This window comes from Saimiri boliviensis, chromosome X, assembly GCF_048565385.1.
Source record: "Saimiri boliviensis isolate mSaiBol1 chromosome X, mSaiBol1.pri, whole genome shotgun sequence".
Taxonomy (NCBI): domain Eukaryota; kingdom Metazoa; phylum Chordata; class Mammalia; order Primates; family Cebidae; genus Saimiri; species Saimiri boliviensis.
This window is the reverse complement of record NC_133470.1, coordinates 58,663,818-58,689,433: the sequence shown is the minus strand read 5'-3', so window position 1 is coordinate 58,689,433 and position 25,616 is coordinate 58,663,818. Positions and strand designations below refer to the sequence as shown.

At 40.2% G+C, this 25,616-nt stretch overlaps 1 protein-coding gene across 4 annotated transcripts in view; it reads right to left on the bottom strand.

Annotated features, from left to right (window-relative positions):
• Positions 1-20,143, bottom strand: part of EDA (ectodysplasin A) — a 426,506-nt gene extending 406,363 nt beyond the window's left edge. For all 4 annotated transcript variants that reach the window (XM_010330891.3, XM_010330892.3, XM_010330893.3 and 1 more), the window contains exon 1: positions 19,549-20,143. In XM_010330891.3, coding sequence (XP_010329193.3) covers positions 19,549-19,938 — 390 coding nt within the window. In that variant the 5' untranslated portion in view covers positions 19,939-20,143. The remainder of the gene's footprint in view (positions 1-19,548) is intronic.
• Between the last annotated feature and the right edge of the window lie 5,473 nt (positions 20,144-25,616).

The following is a 25,616-nucleotide window of genomic DNA, read 5'->3' as shown; positions in this document are numbered from 1 at the left end:
TGTCCTTGTAGTCCACTTGTGTAGCATAATGACGTAAGAATAATGATCCACAAACCACAGAATAAAATTCGGAAATAATTTCTTTTTGAAAATCAATTTCACTGTGGCTATTCTGTTTCAATCCCTGCTATATGCCATCATACCAATAAAAACTACTCTTCATCTCCGAAGTGCAGGCCCACTGACAGGTGGATATACATGGAGAAAATTACTCAATAGCCTATTATTTTGAAGTGGTTTCAGCAGCTAGCAGCAAGAGAAGTCCTAAGGAAGCCACAAGAGACAGGAAACCACTCTCCTTTCTTGGCTATTCCAAGCACATAGCACTATCATCTGGCTGAGGAAATGGCAACTGAAATCTAATCCCTCTTTCCACAGAGTTTATGAATTGATTTTCCAAATGGCATTCCACAGAGGTGTTCATTAAGCATTCACTACCACCCACTACCACATGGTCTAGTGGTCTTCAAAAGTAGCTTCAGTAACACAGGTGATACAGACCTAATAATCTGTAACAGGGAAGCTGAAGTTTGGCATAGGGAACCAAATCTTATCTTTTTTATACTTTTATTTCTTCCTTTAGAGCAGTAGTTCTCAAATGGAGATGATCATCAGCATCACCTGAAAAACCTTTTTACAAACTATATTTGCCCATGGTCTCACTCTAAAGATTCTAATGATGTATGTCTAGGTGTGGCCAGAGACCTGTGTTTCTTGAAAAATTTCTCCACTTAAGACTAATATGCATTCCTGGTTAAGAACCAGTGCCACAGATGATCTGTATCATATAATTTAACCCTACAATTCTGAAAAAAAATCTAAGTTAAGATTTGGGAATAGCTAGCTAGCTATTTCTATCAGAGAGCATAAGAGTAAGAGTAAGACAGAGAAAGAGGCAGAGAGGCAAAAAGGGAGAGAGATGTAGAGAGGAAAAAAGGGAAAGAGAGGAAGAGAGAGATGATTCTGGGCCAAGCTTCTTGACTACTGCCCAGTTCAGTGCAAGTAGCTATTGGGCCCCACATGCACCCCAGGCTCTGACCATACTAAGCCATTCACAATTCCATACATCACAGAGTCTCACTTTGCAGTGCATGGCGGAATCACCCATAGAGCTTTGTCAAATTATATATGACTAGACTCTCATTCTTGAAGCTTCTGATTCAATTGAGTCTGCTTTGGGACCATGGACACATCTATTAGAGGGAGAAATCTCTGAAGTAAATGAAACAGTCTTGAAGATTTTCTTCCTCTAAAGATAGGTATCACTCAGAAACAACCAACACCCCTTACACATTTATTCACCATCTTCTATGTGCCAGACACTTTAAAAAATACTTTAGGAAGACCCAAGATGGCCGTTTAGGAACAGCTCAGGATTGCAGCTCCCAGTGAAAGCACAGAGGGTGAGTGGATGACACATTTCCACATGAATTTTTATTGCCCACGGACCAGGAGATTCCCAGGCAGAAGAGCCCCACGGGTCGCCAGCATGGCTGTTTGGGTTGGCGCAGCTGTTTTGGGCAGTGCAGCTGCTTTGGTGGCACCCCAGCACAGTGGTTCTCTGTACAAAATACACTGGTCCAGGTGCCCTTTTAGCTGGTGATTGGAGCCCCGGGAAGTCGCCCATTCACCTGATTAAAAAGGGGACTGAAACAGGGAGCCAGGCCAGGAGATTCCCGGGCAAAAAAAAGTCCCACGAATCTCAGCGCTAGCGCAGTGAGTCACTGCAGAGGAAGTAACACAGATTGCGGTGCCTTTTCAACAGGTGACTGGAACAGCCAGGAGAGAGGACCGTTCAACTAAAAAAAAAAAAAAAAAGGCTCTGAGGCAGGAAGCCAGGTGATCAGGCTCGGCTGGTCCAACCCCCACAAAAAAAACAAAACAAAACAAAACAGCAATTGGAAATGCTCTGGGTTGAGAGTTTCACAGCAAGCACAGCTGAACCCGGGACGATTTAGCTCCATAGGGGAGGGGTGTCCACCATTACTGAGACACTCTACCACTACGGAGGTAGTCCACCATTGCTGAGGCAGCCCGCCATTGCCAAGGCAACCTGCCATTACAGAGAGAGTCTGCCATTACAGAGGTGGGCCACCATTGCTGAGGCAGTTCTAACTACACCCATATAAACAGGACTGCAGGAAACTTCACATGGCAGCTGGGTGGAGCCCACAGCAGCTCAGCAAAGCTGCTGCAGGCAGACAGTGACCAGGCTGCCTCCTTGCTGGGCAGGGCAGCCCTGAAAAAAAAAGGCAGCAGCACAACGGAAACTTATAAATAAAGCCGTAACTCCCTGGGACAGAGCATCTGGAAAAAAATGGGGGTTTATGAGTACTGCTGCAGCAGACCTAAATATACCTATGCAGCAGCACTGAATGAACAATGGAGCTCACAGCTCAGCACTTGAGCTCCTATAAAGGACAGACTGTCTCCTCAAGCAGCTCCCTGACCCCTGTATAAACAAAGAGTCACCTCATAGAGATCATACTGACATTTGGCAGGTATGCTTCTGGAACAAAGATAGCAGCAGAAGAAACTGGTAGCAACCCTTACAGTTCTGCAGCTGCAGCAGGTAATCCCAAGGCAAGCAGGGCCTAGAGTGGACCTCAGCAGTCCTACAGCAGAGAGGCCAGACTGTTAGAAGAAAAACTAAGAAAGAGAAGGAAATAAATTCATCATCAACAAACTGGACATCCACTCAGAGACCCAATCTGAAAGTCAGCAACTACAAACATGACAGGTGGATAAATCCACAAACATGGGAAGAAACCAGTGCAAAAAGGATGAAAACACCTGAAACCAGAAGACCTCTCCTCCTACAAGGGATCGCAACTCCTCACCAGCAAGGGAACAAAGTTGGATGGAGAATGAGTATGATGAATTGACAGAATCAAGCTTCAGAAGGTGGGTAATAAGAAACTTCTGTGAGCAAAAACAACATGTTCTAACCCAATGCAAACAAACTAGAACCTTGAAAAAAGATTTGACAAAATGCTAACGAGAATAGACAACTTAGAGAGGAATATAAGTGAATCAATGGAGCTGAAAAACACAACACGAGAACTTTGCGAAGCATGCACAAGTTTCAACAGCCAAATTACCAAGCAAAAGAAAGGATATTGGAGGTCGACAATCAACTCAAAGAAATCAAATGAGAAAGCAAGATTAGAGAAAAAAGAGTAAAAAGGAATGAACAAGTCTCCAAGAAATGTGGGACTATGTGAAAAGATCTAATCTATGTTTGATAGGTGTACCTGAATGTGACAAAGAGAATGAATCCAAGCTGGAAAATATTCTTCAGGATATTATCCAGGAAAACTTACCCAACCTCGCAAGGCAGGCCAATATTGAAGTCCAGGAAATACAGAGAACACCACAAAGATATTCCTCATGAAGAGCAACCCCAAGGCACATAATCGTCAGATTCACCAGGGTTGAAATGAAGGAGAAAATGCCAAGGGCAGCCAGAGAGAAAGATCAGGTTACCCACAAAGGAAAGCCCATCAGATTCACAGCAGATCTCTCTGCAGAATCCCTACAAGCCAGAGTGGGGGCCAATATTCAACATCCTTAAAGAAAAGAACTTTCAACCCAGAATTTCATATCCAGCCAAACTAAGCTTCATAAGTAAAGGAAAAATAAAATCCTTTGTGAACAAGCAAGTATTCAGAGATTTCATCACCACCAGGTCTGCTATACAAGAGCTCCTGAAAGAGGCACTAAACATAGAAAGGAACAACCAGTACCCGCCACTCAAAAAACATACCAGGTAAAGAGCATCAACACAATCAAGAATCTGCATCAACTAACAGGCAAAACAGCCAGCTAGCATCAAAATGACAGTATCAAATTCACACATAACAATATTAACCATAAATGTAAATGGACTAAATGCCCCAATCAAAAGACACAGACTGGCAACTTGGATAAAAAGCCAAAAACCATCGGTGTGCTGTATCCAGGAAACCCATCTCACATGCAAGGATACAAAAAGGCTCAAAATAAAGGGATGGAGGAAGATTTACCAAGCAAATGGAGAGCAAAAAAAAAGCAGGAGTTGCAATTCTCATCTCTGATAAAATAGACTTTAAAGCAACAAAGATCAAAAGAGACAAAGAGGACATTACATAATGGTAAAAGGATCAATGCAGCAAGAAGAGCTAACGATCCTCAATATATACACACCCAATACAGGAGCACCCAGATACATAAGGCAAGTTCTTAATGACTTAAAAAGAGACTTAGACTCCCACATGATAACAGTGGGAGACTTTAACACCCCATTGTCAATATTAGACAGATCAACCAGACAGAAAATTAACAAGGATATCCAGGATTTGAACTCAGACCTGGAACAAGCAAACCTAATAGACATTTACAGAACTCTCCACCCCAAATCCACAGAATATACATTCTTCTCGGCACCACATCACACCTACTCTAAAATTGACCACATAATTGGAAGCAAATCACTCCTCAGCAAATACAAAAGAACGGAAATCATAACAAACAGTCTCTCAGACCACACTGCAATCAAGTTAGAACTCAGAATTCAAAAACTAACTCAGAACCGCACAGCTTCATGGAACCTGAACAACTTGCTCTTGAATGTTGACTGGATAAACAATGAAATGAAGGCAGAAATAAAGATGTTCTTCGAAACCAATGAGAACGAAGACACAACATACCAGAATCTCTGGAACACATTTAAAGCAGTCCATAGAGGAAAATATATAGCAATTAAGTGCCCACATGTGAAGCAAGGAGAGATCTCAAATTGACACCCTATCATCAAAATTGAAAGCGCCAGAGGAGCAAAATCAAAAAAACTCAAAACCTAGCAGAAGACAAGAAATAGCTAAGATCAGAGAAGAACTGAAGGAGATAGAGACACAAAAAGACCCTTCAAAAAATCAATAAATCCAGGATCTGGTTTTTCGAAAAGATCAACAAAATAGGCAGACCACTAACCAGATTAATAAAAAAGAAAAGAGAATAACCAAATCGATGCAGTAAAAAATGATAAAGGGGATATCACCACAGATTCCACAGAAATTCAAAGCATCATCAGAGATTATTACAAACAACTCTATGCACATAAACTAGTAAACATGGAAGAAATTGATAAATTCCTGGACACTTGCCTCCTCCCAAGCCTAAACCAGGAAGAAGTCGAAACCATGAATAGACCAATAACAAGCTCTGAAGTTGAGGCAGCAATTAAGAGCCTACCATCCAAAAAAAGCCCAGGTCCACGTGGGTTCACGGCCATATTCTACCAGACATACAAAGAGGAGCTGATACCATTCCTTCTGAAACTATTCCAAATAATCCAAAAAGAGGGAAACCTTCCCAAATCATTTTATGAGCCCAACATCATCTTGATACCAAAACCCGCAGAGACTCAACAAAAAAAGAAAATTTCACGCCAATATCCATGATGAACATAGATGCAAAAATCTTCAATAAAATACTGGCAAGCCGATTGAAATAGCACATCAAAAAGTTTATCCACCATGATGAAGTAGGATTCATCCCAGGGATGCAGGGCTGGTTCAACATACCCAAGTCTATAAACGTAATTCACCACATAAACAGAACCAAAGACAAAAACCACATGATTATCTCAATTGATGCAGAGAAAGCCTTTGAGAAAATTCAACAGCCCTTTATGCTAAAAACCCTCATTAAACTAGGTATTGATGGAACGTATCTCAAAATAGTAAAAGCTATTTATCACAAACCAAAAGCCAATGTCATACTTAATGGGCAAAAACTGGAAGCATTACCTTTGAAATCTGGCACTAGACAAGGATGCCCTCTCTCACCACTCCTATTCAATATAGTACTGGAAGTTCTGGCCAGAGCAATCAGGCAAGAAAAAGAAATAAAGGGTATTCAAATAGGAAAGGAGGAAGTCAAATTGTCTATATTAGCAGATGACATGATTATATATCTAGAAGACCCCATCGTCTCAGCCCAAAATCTCCTGAAACTGATAAGCAACTTCAGCAAAGACTCAAGATACAAAATCAATGTGCAAAAATCACAAGTATTCCTATACACCAATAACAGACTTAAAGAAAGCCAAATCAAGAATGAACTGCCATTCACAATTGCTACAAAGAGAATAAAATACCTAGAAATACAACTAACAAGGAATGTAAAGGACCTCTTCAAGGAGAAGTACAAACCACTGCTCAACGAAATAAGAGAGGACACAAACAGATGGAAAAACATTCCATGTTCATGGTTAGGAACAATCAATATCGTGAAAATGGCCATACTTCCCAAAGTAATTTACAGATTCAACACTATCCCCATCAAGCTACCAAAGACCTTCTTCACAGAACCGGAAAAAAAACACCTTAAACTTCATATGGAACCAAAAGAGAGCCCTCATAGCCAAGTTAATTCTAAGCAAAAAGAGGAAAGCGGGAGGCATCACACTACCGGACTTCAAACTATACTACAAGGCTACAGTAATAAAAACACCCTGGTACTGGTACCAAAACAGAGATATAGACCAATGGAACAGAACAGAGGCCTCACAGGCGACACAACATATCTACAACCGTCTGATCTTTGACAAACCTGACAAAGACAAGCGATGGGGAAAGGATTCCCTGTTTAATAAATGGTGTTGGGAAAACTGACTAGCCATGTGCAGAAAGCAGAAACTGGACCCCTTCTTGACACCTTACACTAAAATTAACTCCAGAGGGATTAAGGACTTAAACATAAGACCTAACACCATAAAAACCCTAGAAGAAAATCTGGGCAAAACCATTCAGGACATAGGCGTAGGCAAGGACTTCATGACCAAAACACCAAAAGCATTGGCAACAAAAGCCAAAATAGACAAATGGGACCTAATCAAACTCCGCAGCTTCTGCACGGCAAAAGAAACAGTCATTAGAGTGAATCGGCAACCAACAGAATGGGAAAAAATTTTTGCAGTTTACCCATCTGACAAAGGGCTGATATCCAGAATTTATAAAGAGCTAAAACAGATTTACAAGAAAAAAACAAACAAGCCCATTCAAAAGTGGGCAAAGGATATGAACCAACAGTTTACAAAAGAAGACATACATGAGGCCAACAAACATATGAAAAAATGCTCATCATCACTGGTCATTAGAGAAATGCAAATCAAAACCACCTTGAGATACCATCTCACGCCAGTTAGAATGGTGATCATTAAAAAAATCTGGAGACAACAGATGCTGGAGAGGATGTGGAAAAATAGGAACACTTTTACACTGTTGGTGGGAGTGTAAATTAGTTCCATCATTGTGGAAGACAGCGTGGCGATTCCTCAAGGACCTAGAAATAGAAATTCCATTTGACCCAGCAATCCCATTACTGGGTATATATCCAAAGGATTATCAATCTTTCTATTATAAGGGCACATGCACACGAATGTTCATTGTGGCACTATTTACAATGGCAAAGACTTGGAACTAACCCAAATGTCCACTGATGATAGACTGGACAGGGAAAATGTGACACATATATACCATGGAATATTATGCAGCCATCAAAAACGATGAGTTTGTGTCTTTGGAGGGACATGCATGAATCTGGAAACCATAATTCTCAGCAAACTGACACGAGAACAGAAAAAGCAAACACCACATGTTCTCACTCATAGGCAGGTGTTGAACAATGAGAACACATGGACACAGGGAGGGGAGCACTACACACTGGGGTCTGTTGGGGGGACATAGGGGAGGGACAGCAGGGGGTGGGGAGTTGGGGAAAGATAGCTTGGGGAGAAATGCCAGATTACAGGTGAAGGGGAGAAAGGCAGCAAATCACACTGCCACGTGTGTACCTATGCAACAATCTTGCATGTTCTTCACATGTACCCCAAAACCTAAAATGCAATAAATAAAAAAAGGAAAAAAAATACTTTATATAGATATAATTCACATACTGTAGAATTCATTTTAAGTGTACAATTCAATAATTTCTAGTAACTTTACAGAATTGTGTAACTTCATGATATCTCTTGCATCATTTCCTTTATTTCTAGTTCCACTGCTATAACCCTGCCAGTGGTAAATCAGTTTTAGAATATTTTTATCCCCAGTAAGTGCTCTTATGCCCATATTCAGTTACTCCTCATTCCTACCACCTGTCCCAGGCATCCACTAATCTAATTTTTGTCTCTATATATTTGCCTGTTCTGGACATTTCATATAAATGGAATCATATGATGTGTTTTTGTGTGTGTGTGTGACTAACATCCTTCACTTAGCATAATATATTTGAGGCTCAACCATGTTGTAGTATTATTCATAATTCATTCTTTTAATGGCTGGAAAATATTGCATTGTATAGAATATAATATCACATTATACCACATCAGACATTTAAGTTGTTTTACTTTTTGGCTATTATGAATAATGCTGCTATGAACATTCAACGTAGAGACTTTTGTGTGAACATATGTTTGCAATTAATTTAGGCATATGCCTCGGAGTGGAATTGCTGGGTCATATTGTAACTCTATGTTAACTTATTGAGGAACTAACAAAACTGTTTTACAAAACAGCTGAATCATTTTACATTTCCACCAGCAATGTATCAGAGTTCCTATTTCTCTACATCTCCACTTCTTATTATCTTTTTCATTATAGCCAGTCTAGTGGGTGTGAAATGTTATCTCACCATGGTTTTAATTTAAATTTCTGTAATGGATAATGATGTTGAACATGTTTACATGTATTTATTTAACCATTTGTACATCTTTATTTGTGGTAAAATATCTGTTCATTTCTCTTGTCCAGTTTTTTGTTTGGTTTGTCTTATTATTATATTCCAAGAGTCCTTTGTAAATTTCTTTGAAAATAAGTTCTTTATCAGATGTGTTTTCCAAAGATTTTCTCCTAGCCTGTTGCATTTCTTTTTATTTTTTAAGGTTTTGTTTTTTTTTTCTGGAAAACAAAAGTTTCTCTGCAAAATGGTTCTTTTTTGGACTATGTGCTTGGTGTCATATCTAAGAAATCATTGCTCTCCAAGATCTTGAAGATTTTCTATATTTTCTTTTAAAAGCTTTATTGTTTTGGTACTTACATTTAAGCCTATGATCCATTTTGAGTTAATTTTTGGGTTATGGTGTCTAGCGAGTATGTAAGTTCATCTTTTTTGCATGTGGGTATCCAATTTTCCCAACACCATTTATGTAACAGGGTATGTTTTCCCCCCAAATTAATCATCTTGGTACTCTTGTCAAAAATCAACTGATTATAAATGTAATAGTTTATTTTTGAACTCTCAATTCTGTTCCATTTATCTACATGCCTGTCCTTATGCCAGCACCACACTGTCATGTTAACAGTAGCTTCATACAAACTAGGTTTTCTTATACCTGAATGTACCACATTCTCTTTCACCTCTAGGCCTTTGCACTTGCTGTTCCTAATGCCTAAAACAGTCTTATCCTAGATAATTCTCATTTACTTTTTAGGTTTAAGCTCAGAAGATGCTTTGTCAAGAACATGTTCCTTGATTACAAAAGTCTTGGTCAGGTACTCCTCCTCAGTGCTCTAGATCATCCTATGATTAACCCTACCACTGCTTTATGAAATTGTATTTCATTTGTATGCTCCACAATGGCAGGAATCCCCTCTAATCCGTTCAATAGCTGCATATCCATTGTTTTGTACAGTGCATGATACACAGGAGATGATCAATAAACATTTGTTGAAGAAATGATAAGTTGATTCTGCTTCTAGTAATGGAAGCAGAAGTAATTTGGGCCAAATTTCTTGCTTAAAAAAACACAAGAAAATTGGGGCAAGACATAAATGACATATGTTTGAAGATATGTGAGATGTAACAAAGTAATGCAGTATTATAAAGCCAAAATGCAGGATAAAAAGAAAACTGAGAGAGGCTCTTAAGGTCATTGACTGATAGAGTCGAGTCAACTGGGAGAAAGAGAGAGAGAGAGAGAGAGAGAGAGAGAGAGACAGAGACAGAGGAGCTTTTGACATACTCATAAAGCTACAAGAACAAAAATTGGAATTGAGGACCCTTCAAAGAGGGAGAACTCCAGTGGGGGAGGGGAACAAGCTTTGGGTTTCAAATTAGAAGGCATAATTACTAAAAGGAAGGGTAAGTCAACCTTCAATTGGATTGAAGGGCAGCTTTAAATTATCTCAGTCTCATATTGAATTAAGGTGATGTGGGATTGCTAGTTTCTCTAACCACATGCCAGAAGTGAGTATAAATCCTTTTTACATAAAGATAAAAACAACTGAGACCTTAAACCAGCTCTACTATAATTTTTAACATATAATGTCTACATCTCAATCAAAACTAACCAGGAAAAAGGCAAAGTAATAGAAAATTAAGACAAACAATAGACAATAGAAACATATCCTCAAGGTTTGAAATAATGAGTAATCAAATGAAAATTTTCACATAATTATGGTCAGTATGTTAAAAGATAATTGTGAATTTTGGCAGAGAATCAAACACTATTTTATAAAGAGAACCAAATGAAAATTCTAAAAATAAAAAACATGACAAATAATATTAAGAACTCAATGAGTGAGTTTAAAGGGAGATTAGACAAAGCTGAAGACAGAATTAATGAACTGGAAGATAAGTCACAGGAAAATATCCAGAATGGAATATTATAAAAATAATGCATCCATGTGTTCTTCTAGAATGTCTGTGATTTCATATTTTACATATGACTCTTTATTCCATCTGGAATTTATTTTGGAATAAGAGGTGAGATAAGGATCTAGTTTTACTGTCTTTTTTTGAACCCCCAAAATGGTAAGTCAGTAAATCCCATTACCACTTATTGAATTAATCTACCTTTTATGGGACCTCTTTAAATAGAAACTTCTCCTGCACATTTTAAATGATTCAATTGATACAAGTTATATACATGGTTTATAAAATTCCTATTTAAAACATAGTTCCATAAATAGCTATATGATTGCAGACAGTTATTTAACCCTTCTGGGTCTGTTTCTCCACATGTAAAAATAGAGACAGCAGTATCTACCTTGCATTATTCTTGTGGAGATCTTTTTAAAATAAAGTTATAGATGCATCTATCTCAAAAAAAGAAAAAGAAAATAAAATACCCAGAATAAAGTACAGAGAGAAAAAAAACGATAGAATATAGAGAAAAGTGTATAACAGACATAAATGATGCTGAGAAAAAAACAGGTCTGCTGTGGTCTGAATGTTTGTGTTCCCCCCAAAATTTATATGTAGAAATTTAATCACCAGTGAGATAGTATTTGAAGATGAGGCATTTAGGGGACAATTAAATAATGAGGGCAGAGCCTTTGTAAATGAGATTAGTGTCCTATAAAATAGGTCCAAGGAAGGGCATTCATCCCTTCCACCATGTGAGGATACAGCAAGAGTGTGTCATTCTATGGATCAGTAAAAGGGCACTCACCAAACACCAAATCTGCTGGGCATGTTCATGGATTAGAAAACTGAATACTGCAAAATGATGAGTTCCCTCTAAATTGTTTTTAGATTCAATGCAATCCCAATAAAAATCCCAGCACTTTTATATTTTTTCTTTCCTGTGGAACATGACAAGCCGTTTCTAAATGCAAAGGGCTAAGAATATCCAAGATACTTTTAAATAAGAGGAACAAGGTAGAAAGACTTGCTTTAGCAGATAATAATAAAGTCCAATGATTAAGACTGTGGTAGTGATGCAATGGCAAAGAGACCAACAGAATAGAATAAACAGTTAAGAAACAATCTTGTACATATACAGGCACATGATTTATGACAAAGGTGACACTGTAGAGAACTGGGGGAAAGATGGTCCTTATAATTAATGGCACTGGATCAACTGGATATCAATTTTTTTTTTAATGAAGCTTAAGAGAAATGCAAATCAAAACCACGTTGAGATACCATCTCACGTCAGTTAGAATGGCGACCATTAAAAAAACTAGAGACAATAGATGCTGGAGAGGATGTGGAAAATAGGAACACTTTTACACTGTTGATAGGAGTATAAACTAGTTCCATCATTGTGGAAGACAATGCGCAATTCCTCAAGGACCTAGAAATAGAAATTCTATTTGACCCAGCAATCCCATTAGTGGGCACATACCCAAAGGATTATAAATCGTTCTACTATAAGGACATATGCACATGTATGTTCATTGCGGCACTGTTTACAATAGCAAAGACCTGGAACCAACCCAAATGTCCATCGATGATAGACTGGACAAAGAAAATGTGGCACATATACACCATGGAACACTATGCAGCCATCAAAAACAATGAGTTCCTGTCCTTTGTAGGGACATGGATGAATCTGAAAACCATCATTCTCAGCAAACTGACACAAGACCAGAAAAACCAAACACCACATGTTTTCACTCATAGGCAGGTGTTGAACAATGAGAACACATGGACACAGGGAGGGAAGTATCACACACTGGGGTCTGTTGGTGGGGAATAGGGAAGGAACAGTGGGGGGATATAGGGAGGTTGGACAGGGATAACATGGGGAGAAATGCCAGATATAGGTGATGGGGGGATAGAGGCAGCAAACCACGTTGCCATGTATGTACCTATGCAACAATCCTGCATGTTCTGCACATGTACCCCAGAACCTAAAGTGCAATAAAACATATATTAAAAATAATAATAATAATTTTTTTTAAAAAATGAAGTGGCCGGGCGCGGTGGCTCAAGCCTGTAATCCCAGCACTTTGGGAGGCCGAGGCGGGTGGATCACGAGGTCGAGAGATCGAGACCATCCTGGTCAACATGGTGAAACCCCGTCTCTACTAAAAAAAAAAAAAAAAAAAAAAAAAAAAAAAAAAAAAAAAAAAAAAATTAGCTGGGCATGATCGCTCGTGCCTGTAATCCCAGCTACTCAGGAGGCTGAGGCAGGAGAATTGCCTGAACCCAGGAGGCGGAGGTTGCGGTGAGCCGAGATTGTGCCATTGCACTCCAGCCTGGGTAACAAGAGCGAAACTCCATCTCAAAAAAAAAAAAAAAAAAAAAAATGAAGCTTAGGGCAGGGAATGGTGGCTCATGCCTGTAATCCCAGCATTTTGGAAGGCCAAGGCAGGTGGATCACCTGAGGTCAAGTATTTGAGACCAGCCTAACATGGTGAAACCCCATCTCTACTAAAAATACAAAATATTAGCCAGGCATGGTGGTGTGCACCTGTAATCCCAGCTACTCAAGAGGCTGAGGCAGGAGAATCACCTGAATTAAGGAGGCAGAGGTTGCAGTGAATTGAAATTGTGGCATTGCACTCCAACCTGGGCAACAAGAGTGAAACTCTGTCTCAGAAAAACAAAAAAATGAAGCTTAGTTTCTGTACCTTAGTAATCTTAGTATACATAAAAAAATTGATTCAAAGTGGAGGATAGACCTAAATGTAAATATCAAAAACATAAAGCTTCTAGAAGATAATGTGGGAGAATCTCTACCATTTCAAGGTAAGAAAATATTTCTTAAATGGGACACAGAAAATACTACCCACAAAGGAAAATACTGAAAAATTAAACACATTGAAATTAAAACCTTCTGTTCATTAAAGGATACCACAAAGAAAGGTAAATCACAGATTTGGGAATGGCTTACAACACAAAAAATACAAAAATATTTCATATTCAGAGTATATAAAGAATTTCTACAAATCTATAAGGACAGACAGATTGATAGAAAAATGGACAAACAACTTGTCTAGGCACTTCACAGAAGATATGCAAATACATAATAAACATGAAAAGGAACAGAACCTCATCAGTCTTCTGAGAAATGCCAATTAATATCACCAGATATTACTACACACGCACCTACCAGAATGTCTATGGTTAAAAAGACTGGCAATACCAAGTATTAGTAAGAATAGGAAACAACTGAAATTCTCATACGTTCCTGGTGAGAATGTAAATTGATACAATGACTAAGGAAAACTGTCATTATCAATAATGTGAAAAGTATGCATCCCCCATGACCCAGCAACTTCAATCCTAGGTATACACACAATAGAAATTCATGCATATGTAACCAAAAGACATAGACATAATATTCATAACATCAGCATCTGTAATAGCCCCAGACTGGAAACAATCCACAAATTCATTAAAAATAGAATGATTAAACAGTGGTATATTTAAGCAATGAAATCGTGTACAAAAATACAAATAAATGGCTGGGCATGGTGGTTCACACCTGTAATCCCAGCACTTTGGTACACTGAAGTGGGAAGTTTTCTTGAGGCCAGGAATTCAAGACCAGCCTGGGCAACATAAAGAGATCCTGTCTCCACAAAATATTAAAAATGAGCCGGGCATGGTGGCATGTGCCCAGGACCTAGCTACTCAGAAGGCTGAGGTTGGAAGATTGCTTGAGCCTGGGAGGTCATGGCTGCAGTGAGCTGTGATCATGCCATTGCACTCCAGCCCGGGTGACAGGACAAGACCCTGTCTCACACACAAACAAAAATACAAATAAAAAACTGCAGCCATGTGCAACAACCTGAATGGATGTCACAAAAACAATATTGAGCAAAAAACACCAGATACAAAACAATACACACTGTTTGATTTCATTTATATAAAATTCAAAATGAACAAAACTAATGAACTAATCCAACTAGCACTATGTCAGGCACTGTGGAGAAAGGTAAAAAACTAATCTATGATGCTAGAACTTGAGAGAGTGAGGCAGATACAGTGATAACAATAGGGTGTAAGTAGGAGTAGTGGCATATAATAATGTTCTATTTCTTGACCTGGGTTCTGGTGACATGAGTATATTCACTTTGAAATGATTCATCAAAGTGTACAAATATGATTTGTATATTTTTCTGTATGTGAGTTATTCTTCAAAAGAAATAATTTTTAATGAAAGAAATAAAATGAAAAGCTAAGTGCTGAGTATTTACAGAGGAGTCAGATAAAATGGTCCTCTACAGGCAAAGTGGTTTCTCTTGGTAATGTTCCTGGGAATTAAATGGCTTCAGAGGTTCTCTACTATAAAGAGATCTTCTCTGTAAGGTAGTTACAGATAAATTACAGATTATTTTTTCACAAGGTCTAAGACAGAATGAAATACATGAGACTAAAAGCAAATAAAACAAAACATCAAACAATATATTACAGGAAGCTTTTTGCACCATCTTAGAGAGAAGGTGTGAAACTGGGAGACTGACCACGTGGTTAAGGCTCATCTCCATTTCACTTTCTAATTATTCTAGAAATCAGAGAAACATTTCCAGTGGAACTATTTACTCACCTAAGCATAGCTGACAGGTCACAGGCTTAGCAAGACCTGAGGAAAACAGGCCTGTTATATAAAGAGAAAATGTCTGTTTTACATAAATACCTCCAAAGTCCCAAAATAATATTCAACTCGACAAGTATTTGAGTACAGTAACTGTAACTAGCACTGTATCAGGCATTGTAGAGAAAAGACAAAAATGAAGTCAGATTTCTGAGGTGCTCTAATATAAAGACATAAAATGTATTTAAAAACAACAGCAATGACAACTAAAGAATGATTCTAAGACAGGATATGGTGGGTGGACTGCAGTAGAATTAGTGAGAGAGAAAATGGGATGGGTATAATGAAGCAAGTTGATCAAAAGTATTGAATGTCACACTAAAGTCTGCATTTAAATCCACAGTAAAGGTATTTTATCCAGATCTTACCTCTCTAAAAATAAAAATAAAAAATAAAAAAAATCCTTGGATTTATTCATTGTGCTCACCTTGAATCACCTTGAATGATTCCTAGTTATGTTCTCAATCCAAGAGCCTTAACACAGGTAATGTCAATTCTGGATACACTAATGGTCTATCTAGATATGCCAAGCAATGTTTTGTAGAACTTTAAGGTTGACAGCTATGACATCACTTCAAATACTTAGGAACATACTGCAAATAGCCCTAACAGTTCTAAAATTCATATTGATTTACCCATAATTTTGACTATTACTTGAGACAATGAGTTGAATAAGATACTACCTTTATTTTCCTCCCCTTGAAAATAATTTTTCAAACATTAAAATGTATCCAATTGTGTCTGACACAGTAGGCTTTCTATTTATTGAACTGGATTATTACGTTATACCAATATATTAACCATACTCATCTTGCTCATGGTTTGGTAGACTTTGATCATATTCCTCCTTCAAACTCTTTATATCCAGACTGAAAAACCAACTAGAAAATCACTCCATCCTTTTGATCAATTTAATGGGGTTTCTGGGGACTTTTATCAGCTGTTAGGCTTTTCTTGAGAAGCAACCACCAGAATTTCCTGTCCGATTGTAGAAGTTAATCTGCTTTTGATCTTGCACATAGAAAAAAATTAAGTGTTTTGTTTTGTTGTTTTTGAGACCCTTCCTGATGATATCCACCATGTTCTTGGCCTTTTAGGACCACAATCACAACTGGAACAATATCTCCACAAATGATCAACAGTGATTTTTATTTTTATTTTTTACTCTGGCAATCATATTACTGTATATTGTCCTAATTTAGGCACAAATGAGATGTTCCTTGCTCTTGAGATAATCTCCACCAACTATCCAGAAAAATCTGCAGCTATAGTTGCTCCCACTGAAGTAGATGGTTAATTACAGAAGGTCTGATATGACTCTCTCACTTTATCATTAGCAAGTGTGTCCCCATGGGGGAGACTTTCTAACATTTCACATGGAGAACTGTGCTGATCTCTGTGCTCTGTATCCTACTTGCCCTAACTTCCTTGTGTGCCCTGCTTTAAAAGTTTTTAAATTGAGAGATGATATACATACATCTACAGTGATTTCTAGATCCTTTTCTTGAGTCCTAACTGAGAGCCTAGAGCCCATCATCTCATAAACATGGATAGGCTTACTTTTGCCTACCTGCATGAAGTGTCTCTGACTGTTCTGCCCACTTGATCTCATGAGAACTTCCTGCAGCTTATTCTCATCAGGTTGCCTTCACTCCTTGCAGATAAACTGGTAAGAAACCTGAATGTAATGCCTGTTGAAGGGTGTATATTTTTATCTTTCTTCCTCTCCATCCAAGACTTGCTATAACAGCAGTTGTTTGTGTTGAAAAACTAAGATATAGAAATATGACCTACGTGCCCAAATCCCACAAGGCTGTTTACTTCCTTATTTACCGCATCAGAATCTGTCAGCACAATGTAGAATTCTGAGTGTCAACAAATACAATTAAATGTCCCTATAAAGCCAGCAGAGGGTGCACCAGGGCCCTAGAAATTTTACCCAAGCTTGTAGAAGCATTAATTTAATACCCAATCGACTTTTTAAAAAAACGTATTTTTGTATACTAAAACTCATATACCAGATAAGATAAACTTAAGTTGAATAATTTAAAATAAACTTAAGTTGAATTTGGGCTAAAATTCCTTCAAAGTATACTCCAAATCTGAAAGTGAAGTTCAGGAAGAATAAGGAATACATGGTTAAATTTAGTATGGTCAAAATACAGATAGAGTAGAACAAAATGATGCAGATCTGAGCCGTCTACTTTGTAAAAGTTGTAATATGGAGCTCCATGTTGCTCCCTCAAAAAAGGTCCCAGGAGGTAGTTGGGGGAATGGGCACTGAACTGAGAATTAAGAGAGTAACTTTCATCCCAGTTTTGACTCTAGTTATGTGACCTTGGGCAAGTCATTTTACCTTTAAGGCCTATGTTTCCCAAGGGAATCAAACAAAATGAACTCGTATAAGCCCTTCATAACTCTAGGAAACTGATTCCAATTGATGTCAACAAATGTAAAGAGCTAGTATCATTGCCTCTATTGCTCAAAAATATTAAAACAGAAAGAATAAAGGACAGAAGATAGGAAGCTGTGTTTAAACCTAGACAGAACTATTTTAGTGCCACACAAAGGGCAGGTAGATAAATGCCATTACAGACCTGGAAGAGTTTTATGCCATCATAGAAGCCCTAGAGTACAGCTGTTCTGCTAATCCTCAGTCCATAAACATGGCTCTGTCCATTCGGAATGCCAAAAAGTCTTGGCCACCATTTGACTGAAGAAGTTTAATTCTTTCATCTTTTCACAGAATATTAATGTTCAGCTGCTAAATATTTCTACTGGGCACTGGGGTGTGGGGGAGTGGCAGTAGATAAATAAAGGAGTCAAAATCCTAGTTAATTATCATTTAGCTACAGTGTTTAAAGTTTCAAGTATGAGAAGCATGTCTGCTGATTCTCTTCTTTGATAAGCTGTTATATAAATTGAAGTGTGCTAGCAAGACATTTTAAGGCTCAGGGCAACTTTACAATGCACGTAGTTGGTTTTTGTTTGTTTGTTTGTTTGTTTGTTTGAAGTATCAGTCCTAACATTACACTATTATACTGAATGTGATGTCTTTACCAAGTGTACTACTTTAGATGGGAGGTCAAAGCAGCAGAAATAATGTTTACAGAGTCGTGACAATGACTCTGGATGTGGCAGTAAATATAGAAGGCTTGGGTCCCTCACCTCAAGGAACTTATTTGTACAACTTGCTCTCTTCCCTAAGAGGTACAATTTTACTATTATTCTTTAGCCACCTCAAAAGGATCCTTGGATGCTTCTCCTAAGTTTCACATATGGCAACCAAGACAATATTTACGTTAAGTGCACTAAATTCACTTGAATAGAGAGCTAGAAAGAGTAGAAAACAAACACCAAAGTTAATAGTTTGATAATAAGGGCGCAAACACCATAAAGATTGCAAAAATAAACAAAACAAAAAAACCCAAACTGCTCTTGGGGTACTAGTCCTAATTATTCCATTTGCAGATTCTTGTTCTCAAGCTAGCAGCAAAAGCACTTCCCACCCACCCTTCCCACTGCACACCTACCCCGCTTAAGAATCAGAACCGGCATGCAAAGGGTGAGTTTTACTTCCAAAGATTTTTTTAAATTGCTTTTCAGAAGTTGTCTAGCAAGACGGCATATTTCTACCAGAATTCCTCAGGGGCGCTGATCCTCACCAGAACGCCGAGGACAATCAGTCTCAAATTGCAGGTAACTGTGAACAAGCCCACGTTCTGGTCAGCACACAAGGACCCGCGATGAAAATGCGGTTAAAAGTTGTTTCAACGGGCAGGCGTGGAGCAGTTACTACAGCTGTTTACAGCTCCAACTCCAAAGGGGAGCCTGCTGGTTCTGGCATCAGCTCTGGACACGAAAAAACAAGCACCGCGGGCAGAGAACCTCATCAGGAGCAGAAGAGCCAAGCCGTTAATCGGCCGGGGGCAGCACAGGCACCTCCTCGACGGGAGCGTAGCCAACTTTTCCCGAGGCAGCCCGCAGTCAGGGGCGGCGGGCGCGCGCTAGACTTTCCAACTCAAGGGGTCCCCAGGGAGTCTGGATTAGCTGGGCCAGGGACCGAAGACAACCTGCCTTGGGCAACCTCTTCCCTGCTCGCCTGGTCTCTCCCTGGTCTTGCCCTCTAAATTGGGTCGAGGTGGCAGAGTGCTCCCAGGCCCCTTTGGTGGAGGGCCCTCGCCCTACCCGCGAGGGGAGGGGGCCGCCGCCGCCCCTACTAGGTTACTCACCTGGTGCCCGTCCTGGGAGTCAGAGGGGAGTGCGGCTTCTCCCGGTTCCAACGGAGGCTGCTGCTGAGGTGACGGCTGCCCAAGGTGACGGGTGATGGGGCTGTCAGGGTCGAGGCTACCGGGGCTGCTTAGGGTGCCAGAGGTGCCCGGGCCGCCAAGGCGGGACTGGGCTCCCCGTTCCCGCCGCAACTCCGAGCGCAACTCTAGGTAGCAGCACAACGTCAGCAGGTGGAGGGCCAGCGAGAGGCCAAAGAAACCCAGGAAGAGCCGGCAGCTGTTCCCTTCGCCCGCCCGGGCGTGGGCCCCGCGACAGCCGCAGCCCTGGCTCCCCCGCTCCCGCGGCGCTGCCGCGGGCAGGGATTCCCTGCGCTCTACCTCCGGGAAGCCCATGGCCTCCAGAGACACCCACTCTCTTGAGGCCCGGGAGCCGCTGCGTCTGCCTCAGCCGTTCACGACCTCTGACAGGCGGCTACTGTCCTGCCATCGGCTGGGGGCTGCAGGGACACGTTCCTGCGCGACGGTGGCTGGGCGGGACGGAGCAGGGAGCAGCCGCATGTGCAGCTCTACTCCGAGGGGTGGGAAAGGGAGGAGGAGGGGCAGGAGAGAGGGAGGCTCGGCCCGCGGAGGGAATGAAGGAGGAGGTACCGACCGACACCGCCCCATCCCTCAAGCGGCTGCCGGGACGTCCAACCACGGGGCCGCCCTGCCTCGGCGCCCCGCCCCGTGTCGTTCCAGCCGGGCCTCCAGCCCCGGGGCGGGGCCTGGGGGCGTGAGGGTTCGCCTCGGCCTGGCCGCCCCACCCAGCTCTTCCCGCTTGCCTCGTCCCAGTTGGTGACTGGTGCTGTCGTTCATTCCTGGACTCCGCCCCAGTTTAACCCTTTAGCGCCAGTTCTGGGAGGAAAGGAGGGGGAGGCTAAGAATTTGGGAACCTTGGAAAGAAAGTAGAGCAAAGAAAAGGAGGCAGAAACTAGCATTAATAGAAATGTTTGCAATTAACTGCAGTTGTTAATAACATCATCCAGTACTTATCTGTTGCTTCCAATCTTCAAAGCGTTTAACAGACGTTAAACTAATTAAAACAGCTCTTGGTTTGGAATGAAACCATGCCTGCTGTGTTTGCAATCCAATGGCTCGCCCGAAGAAAAGGAGACCTAGGAGCCTAGAAACTATGGGAATGGGTGGGACTCAAGCAGCCTCACTCCTGAAGTGATTCTGAAAGCTCAATCTAAGTGACAGAGAAGCTGACTCATGCCAAGTGGAACTGAAATGATGTTGTCCCATGAAGGGTAAAACAGTCTCCTAGGATTTATTGATATATTAATTAATTCGGCAAATATCTATTCATCCCTGTAAAATGCAGAAAATGCTGTATGAGAGCATCCACAGTCAGAATAGATTTCTTCCACTGCATTAGTTTTGATTAGAGAACGTATGCCTTCAGCGAGTAGATAGGAAACTGAGGGCCAGAATGAGGTGCATTTTTACAAGGGAGGTCCACAGAATAGCCAGACACCATTGGCATCTTTATTTACAGGCAACTGTTCTGGCCTCTCCACCCCTCCCATCCTTCTCCTGGAGTACTCCCTGGGGGAAGTTCAACAAGTCAGCCAAATGTTCCAGATGTACACTGCTGCAACTGCAGCATCTTCAACAGCTGCACCAATCAAAAACATGTTCAGAGAAAAAAAAAAGTGGCAAATGGCAGAACAATAGACCCTGAAATGAAGGATGGAAAGGATTAGTTAAATCAAGAGTCACAATTGACAAGAGTTACTAGTCTGAGACAATAAAAAGCGAAATGACTATAGAAGGGGAAACATATATGCTTCATAGTCACTATGCACTCTCATTCTCATGTTATTAATTGAGTAATGAATAATTAACAATTTTATTGACTTGCAGCAGGCATCTGGAGTGTCATCAAGGATGCTCAGCAATGCCCGGGAGCAATTATATGTAGCCTAAGACCTAGGCTGGTGGAAGAGAAGAAAAACAGAGAGAGAAATAGAAAAGAAGACGAAAGAGTAGAAACAAAACACAAAACCAAAAGCATCTGCTGGCAGATCAGTCCAGAGAGCACAGAGGTCATAAACCTTTAATATACTAGCCACAGACAACTTTTCTCTATACACTTTTGAATGGTCTCAGTGCTTCAAAAACATCTTTTTGTCCTCTCTTTAACCTCTACCCATGAAATATAAAGTTCACAAAGAATATCATCATCCTAGAGCTAAGGGGAAAAAAGGTGTTTAACAGCTGCTCTCAAGTCCTGCTTGTCCAGTCCAGGAATTCTAGATGCTAGGAAAACTGCCAGGCTGATTTATTTTAATTATCACAGCCTGGGATTATTGGAAAGAATGCTAGACCAGGATTCAGGAGACTTCATCCTGCCACTAGATTGCTGGGTCACTCTGAGCAAGTCACTGTGCTTTTTGGGGGCCTTTATTTCTCCGACAGTAAAATGAGGAGTTTGAACTTTAACAACCTTTACATTATGTTTTATCTGTGTTGTCACTGGCTGTGCTGACTTTCTTGCACACACAGTTTAAAGCAGCTGCCCTTTCTTCCTCTAAAATCAAGAGGAAACAAATGACAGCCATCTCCTGGTGGTGGTGGTGGTGATGCTCAAGGGCCACACTGGTCTCACCTTACCATGTTCTACCAGGCTTCTAACAACTTCACTGAGACTCTGGATTACACCCTTGCCCTCAGAAGCCCTGAGGGTTGCATTTGACCTGGGATCTCTCTTTCCCCAGAGAAAGAACATGTATCATCATATGCAGTAGAAATGTTGGAATGGGGCAATCCAGAGAGGAATGTATGTGGTTATCTGTTAAGTGTTTTGAAGTGTTGCTTCAGTTAGCTTCTATGCTTCCATAAGTATCCTATCCCCTAAAGCACAGGTCTCAATGACAGCCTGCAGACCATATCCAGCAAACAGATGTGTTGTGTTTGGTGCAGTATCAACTAAACCTTTGAATTAAAAAAAGAAAACAGTTGTCAGCTTTTGGAATTCTGGAGATTTCACATTTTTAAAAGTCCAGATTTCCTGTTTTTCTGTTAAAAAACCAGAAGACCTGATAACTCTGTATCCACATTCCCATTTGGCTACACTCAGCTTAGAACTGTCCCTTTGAAACAAGCATAAACAATCATGTTCCACAGCCATCACCACCTCTTTCTTCTATCCTTCATTACGGTCCTTGTTACTCATTCACCTTACCAGTCTGATCTCATGTACTATGGGTGACAAGATATAAGCTCCTTAACATGATCTCTAATCTGTCTCTCCAACATTATCTTCCACCATTTTACAAGGAAGCCAAGCTTGCATACTACTTAATTTGCTGACCCTTCTCACACCTCTATGCCTTTGCACAAGTTAGTTTCTTTGTCAAGACTGCCTCTATCTTGAAAACCTGATAAATTCGTCAAGAATCAATTCACATATTCTCTCTGGTATGGCCCCACAACTCACTCCAACCAGATTTCCTTTATGCTTTCATTGCATTCTGAGCATACCTCCATGATATCTCTTACCACACTGCATTTTGAATGCTTCACATGGTTTTTTTTTACCACTGAACTATGAGCTCCTTGAAAGTAAGAATTGTGTCCTTCCTATTTTGATATTTCTAATACCTAGCATAGCACTTACCACATACTAGGCACCAATATTGTTTGCCAAATGAATATGACATGAAGTCTTGGTAATTTAGACTACCTAGAATTCCAAAAAGGGAACTGTCCATACCACTTATGAAACACTTCCTGGGTGAAGAGCTGCATAATACATTGTGGAAAGATACAAAGGAAATAGAACCAAATGAAAATTGTGTTATTATCCTCTTGCTTGTGCTGCTATGGGAGTTGTGGATAATCCAGAAAAATAAATAAGCCAAAAATTCAAATATAGTTGATTTGTAAATACCTCACTGGCCTGTCTGTCCCATCAAGTTTCCCTTCCTACTTTTGTTTGTCTGGGCCTAATATTAAAATAATATAGCTGGGAGCAGTGCCTTACGCCTGTAATCCCAACACTTTGGGACGCCAAGGTGGGTGGATCATCTGAGGTCAGGAGTTACAGACTAGCCTGGCCAACATGGTGAAATCCCATCTCTACTAAAAATACAAAAATTAGCCAGGTCTGGTGGCAGGCACCTGTAATCCCAGCTACTCAGGAGGCTGAGGCAGGAGAATCACTTGAACTAGGGAGATGGAGGTCGAAGTGAGCTGAGATTGCACCATTGCACTCCAGACTGGGTGACAAGAGCAAAACTCTATCGCAAAAAAAAAAAAAACAATATTAATTGACAACTCCTGAATAATAAACATCCAAAATCTGTTGACAACCCTTGAATACCCACCAACTGAGCGAAATATGCTAATGAGTTAGGCAGGGACTGGTTTTAAACACCCCTTAGCTCTGGTTAATCTACAGAATAAATAACTGACATAGAGATCAGGTGACTGTCTGACCTACTTAGTGATAAGCAGACAGTTGAAAGGAACACAAACTTTGGACTTAGATCCTGATTTGAATCCCACCTTACTCAGTTATAAGCTATGTGACTTAGGACAAGTGATTTTTGCTTCTCTTACAGAGCCTTAGTTTTCTCATCTGCAAAACAGAGATGACAGTATGTATTTTGCAAGACAGCTGCACTTAAACAGAATATGTAGGAGAGGGAAGGCTTTCCTCTATCCTCAGATGGTTTGGTAATTGAGTCTGTGAAATAAATTGACAGCAGACAAATTAATAGGAGAAAAGATATTATCTTAGTCCATTTTGTGTTGCAATAAGTGAATACCTGAGGCTGGCTAATTTATTTTTAAAAAGATTATTTGGCTCATGATTCTGATGTCTGAAAAAAGTTCAGGACTGAACATCTAATGAGGACTTCAGGCTGCTTTCACTCATGGCAGAAGGTGAAGGAGAGAGCTAGCATGTGCAGAGATCACATGGGGAGAAAGGAAGCAAGAGAAATCGGGTGGGGGGAAGGCTCTATTTAAAAACCAGTTCTGGAGGGAACTAACAAAGCAAAAATGCACTCATCCCCAGGGAGGGCATTAATCTGTTCATAAGCAATCTGTTCTCATAACCAACATACTTCTCATTAGGCACCGCCTCCAACATTGGGGATCAAATTTCAATGTGAGATTTGGTAGAGGCAACAAACCACATCCAAACTTTAGGAGGTATACAAATTTTTTTACATGCATGGGGACATCACATGAAAGAAAAGTGAATGCCCAACCCAGTGAGATCTAGAAGCTTATAGGCCCTCTTCAAAGGAAAGAGGGGAGTGGGGAAGTAGGCCACTAGGAGGAATAAATGATTTTGGGGAAAGATAAATGGGACCTCAGAATAGGTGACAACTTGTGACAAAGTTCATCTGGCATGATGTCAACCTCCAGTATCCTCTCTTTTAATATGGGTTTATTCTTCCCTGATTGATGAGATTTCCAGGGAGGGGATTCATAACAATCGAGTTCCTTTTGGAGAATATGTCTTTAGACAGATAAAGAAAGTTCAGAAACCCCTCCCTGAATTTGCTCTTCCCCAAATGCCCTCAGTTTGAAGTTCAAGGTGGTATATTTTGGGGTGGCACTTTCTTAACTCCTTCAGCTGCTGTCACTGTATGGCACATAATAAATGTACAGTAAATGTTAGTCCCTGTTATGTAGAATTCCATGAAAACAGAATGAAAAGAAAAACATGTAGCAGTACTCAAGGACATGGCAGAAATGTAGAAAAGCATCTACATAATTTGCCTTCACTAAGTCCCTGGCCCTGTTTCTGCATTCTTAAAGTTTGAGATAGGACCCATGTGTTCTCACCAACTTTCCCTGACTTGTTGCTTGTATATTCAACTTTATCCTCTCCATTTTCACTTGACTGTCTAATAAACATTTCAAATTCAACATGACCAAAAATAAACCTCTTATCTCCCAAAATATACTTATCCCTTGGTCTTCTGCATCTCAGCAAATGGCAACGCCAACCTCCCATTGGACAGGCCCAAAATTATGAGATCATCCTTAAAAGAATTCTTGAACACTCCACA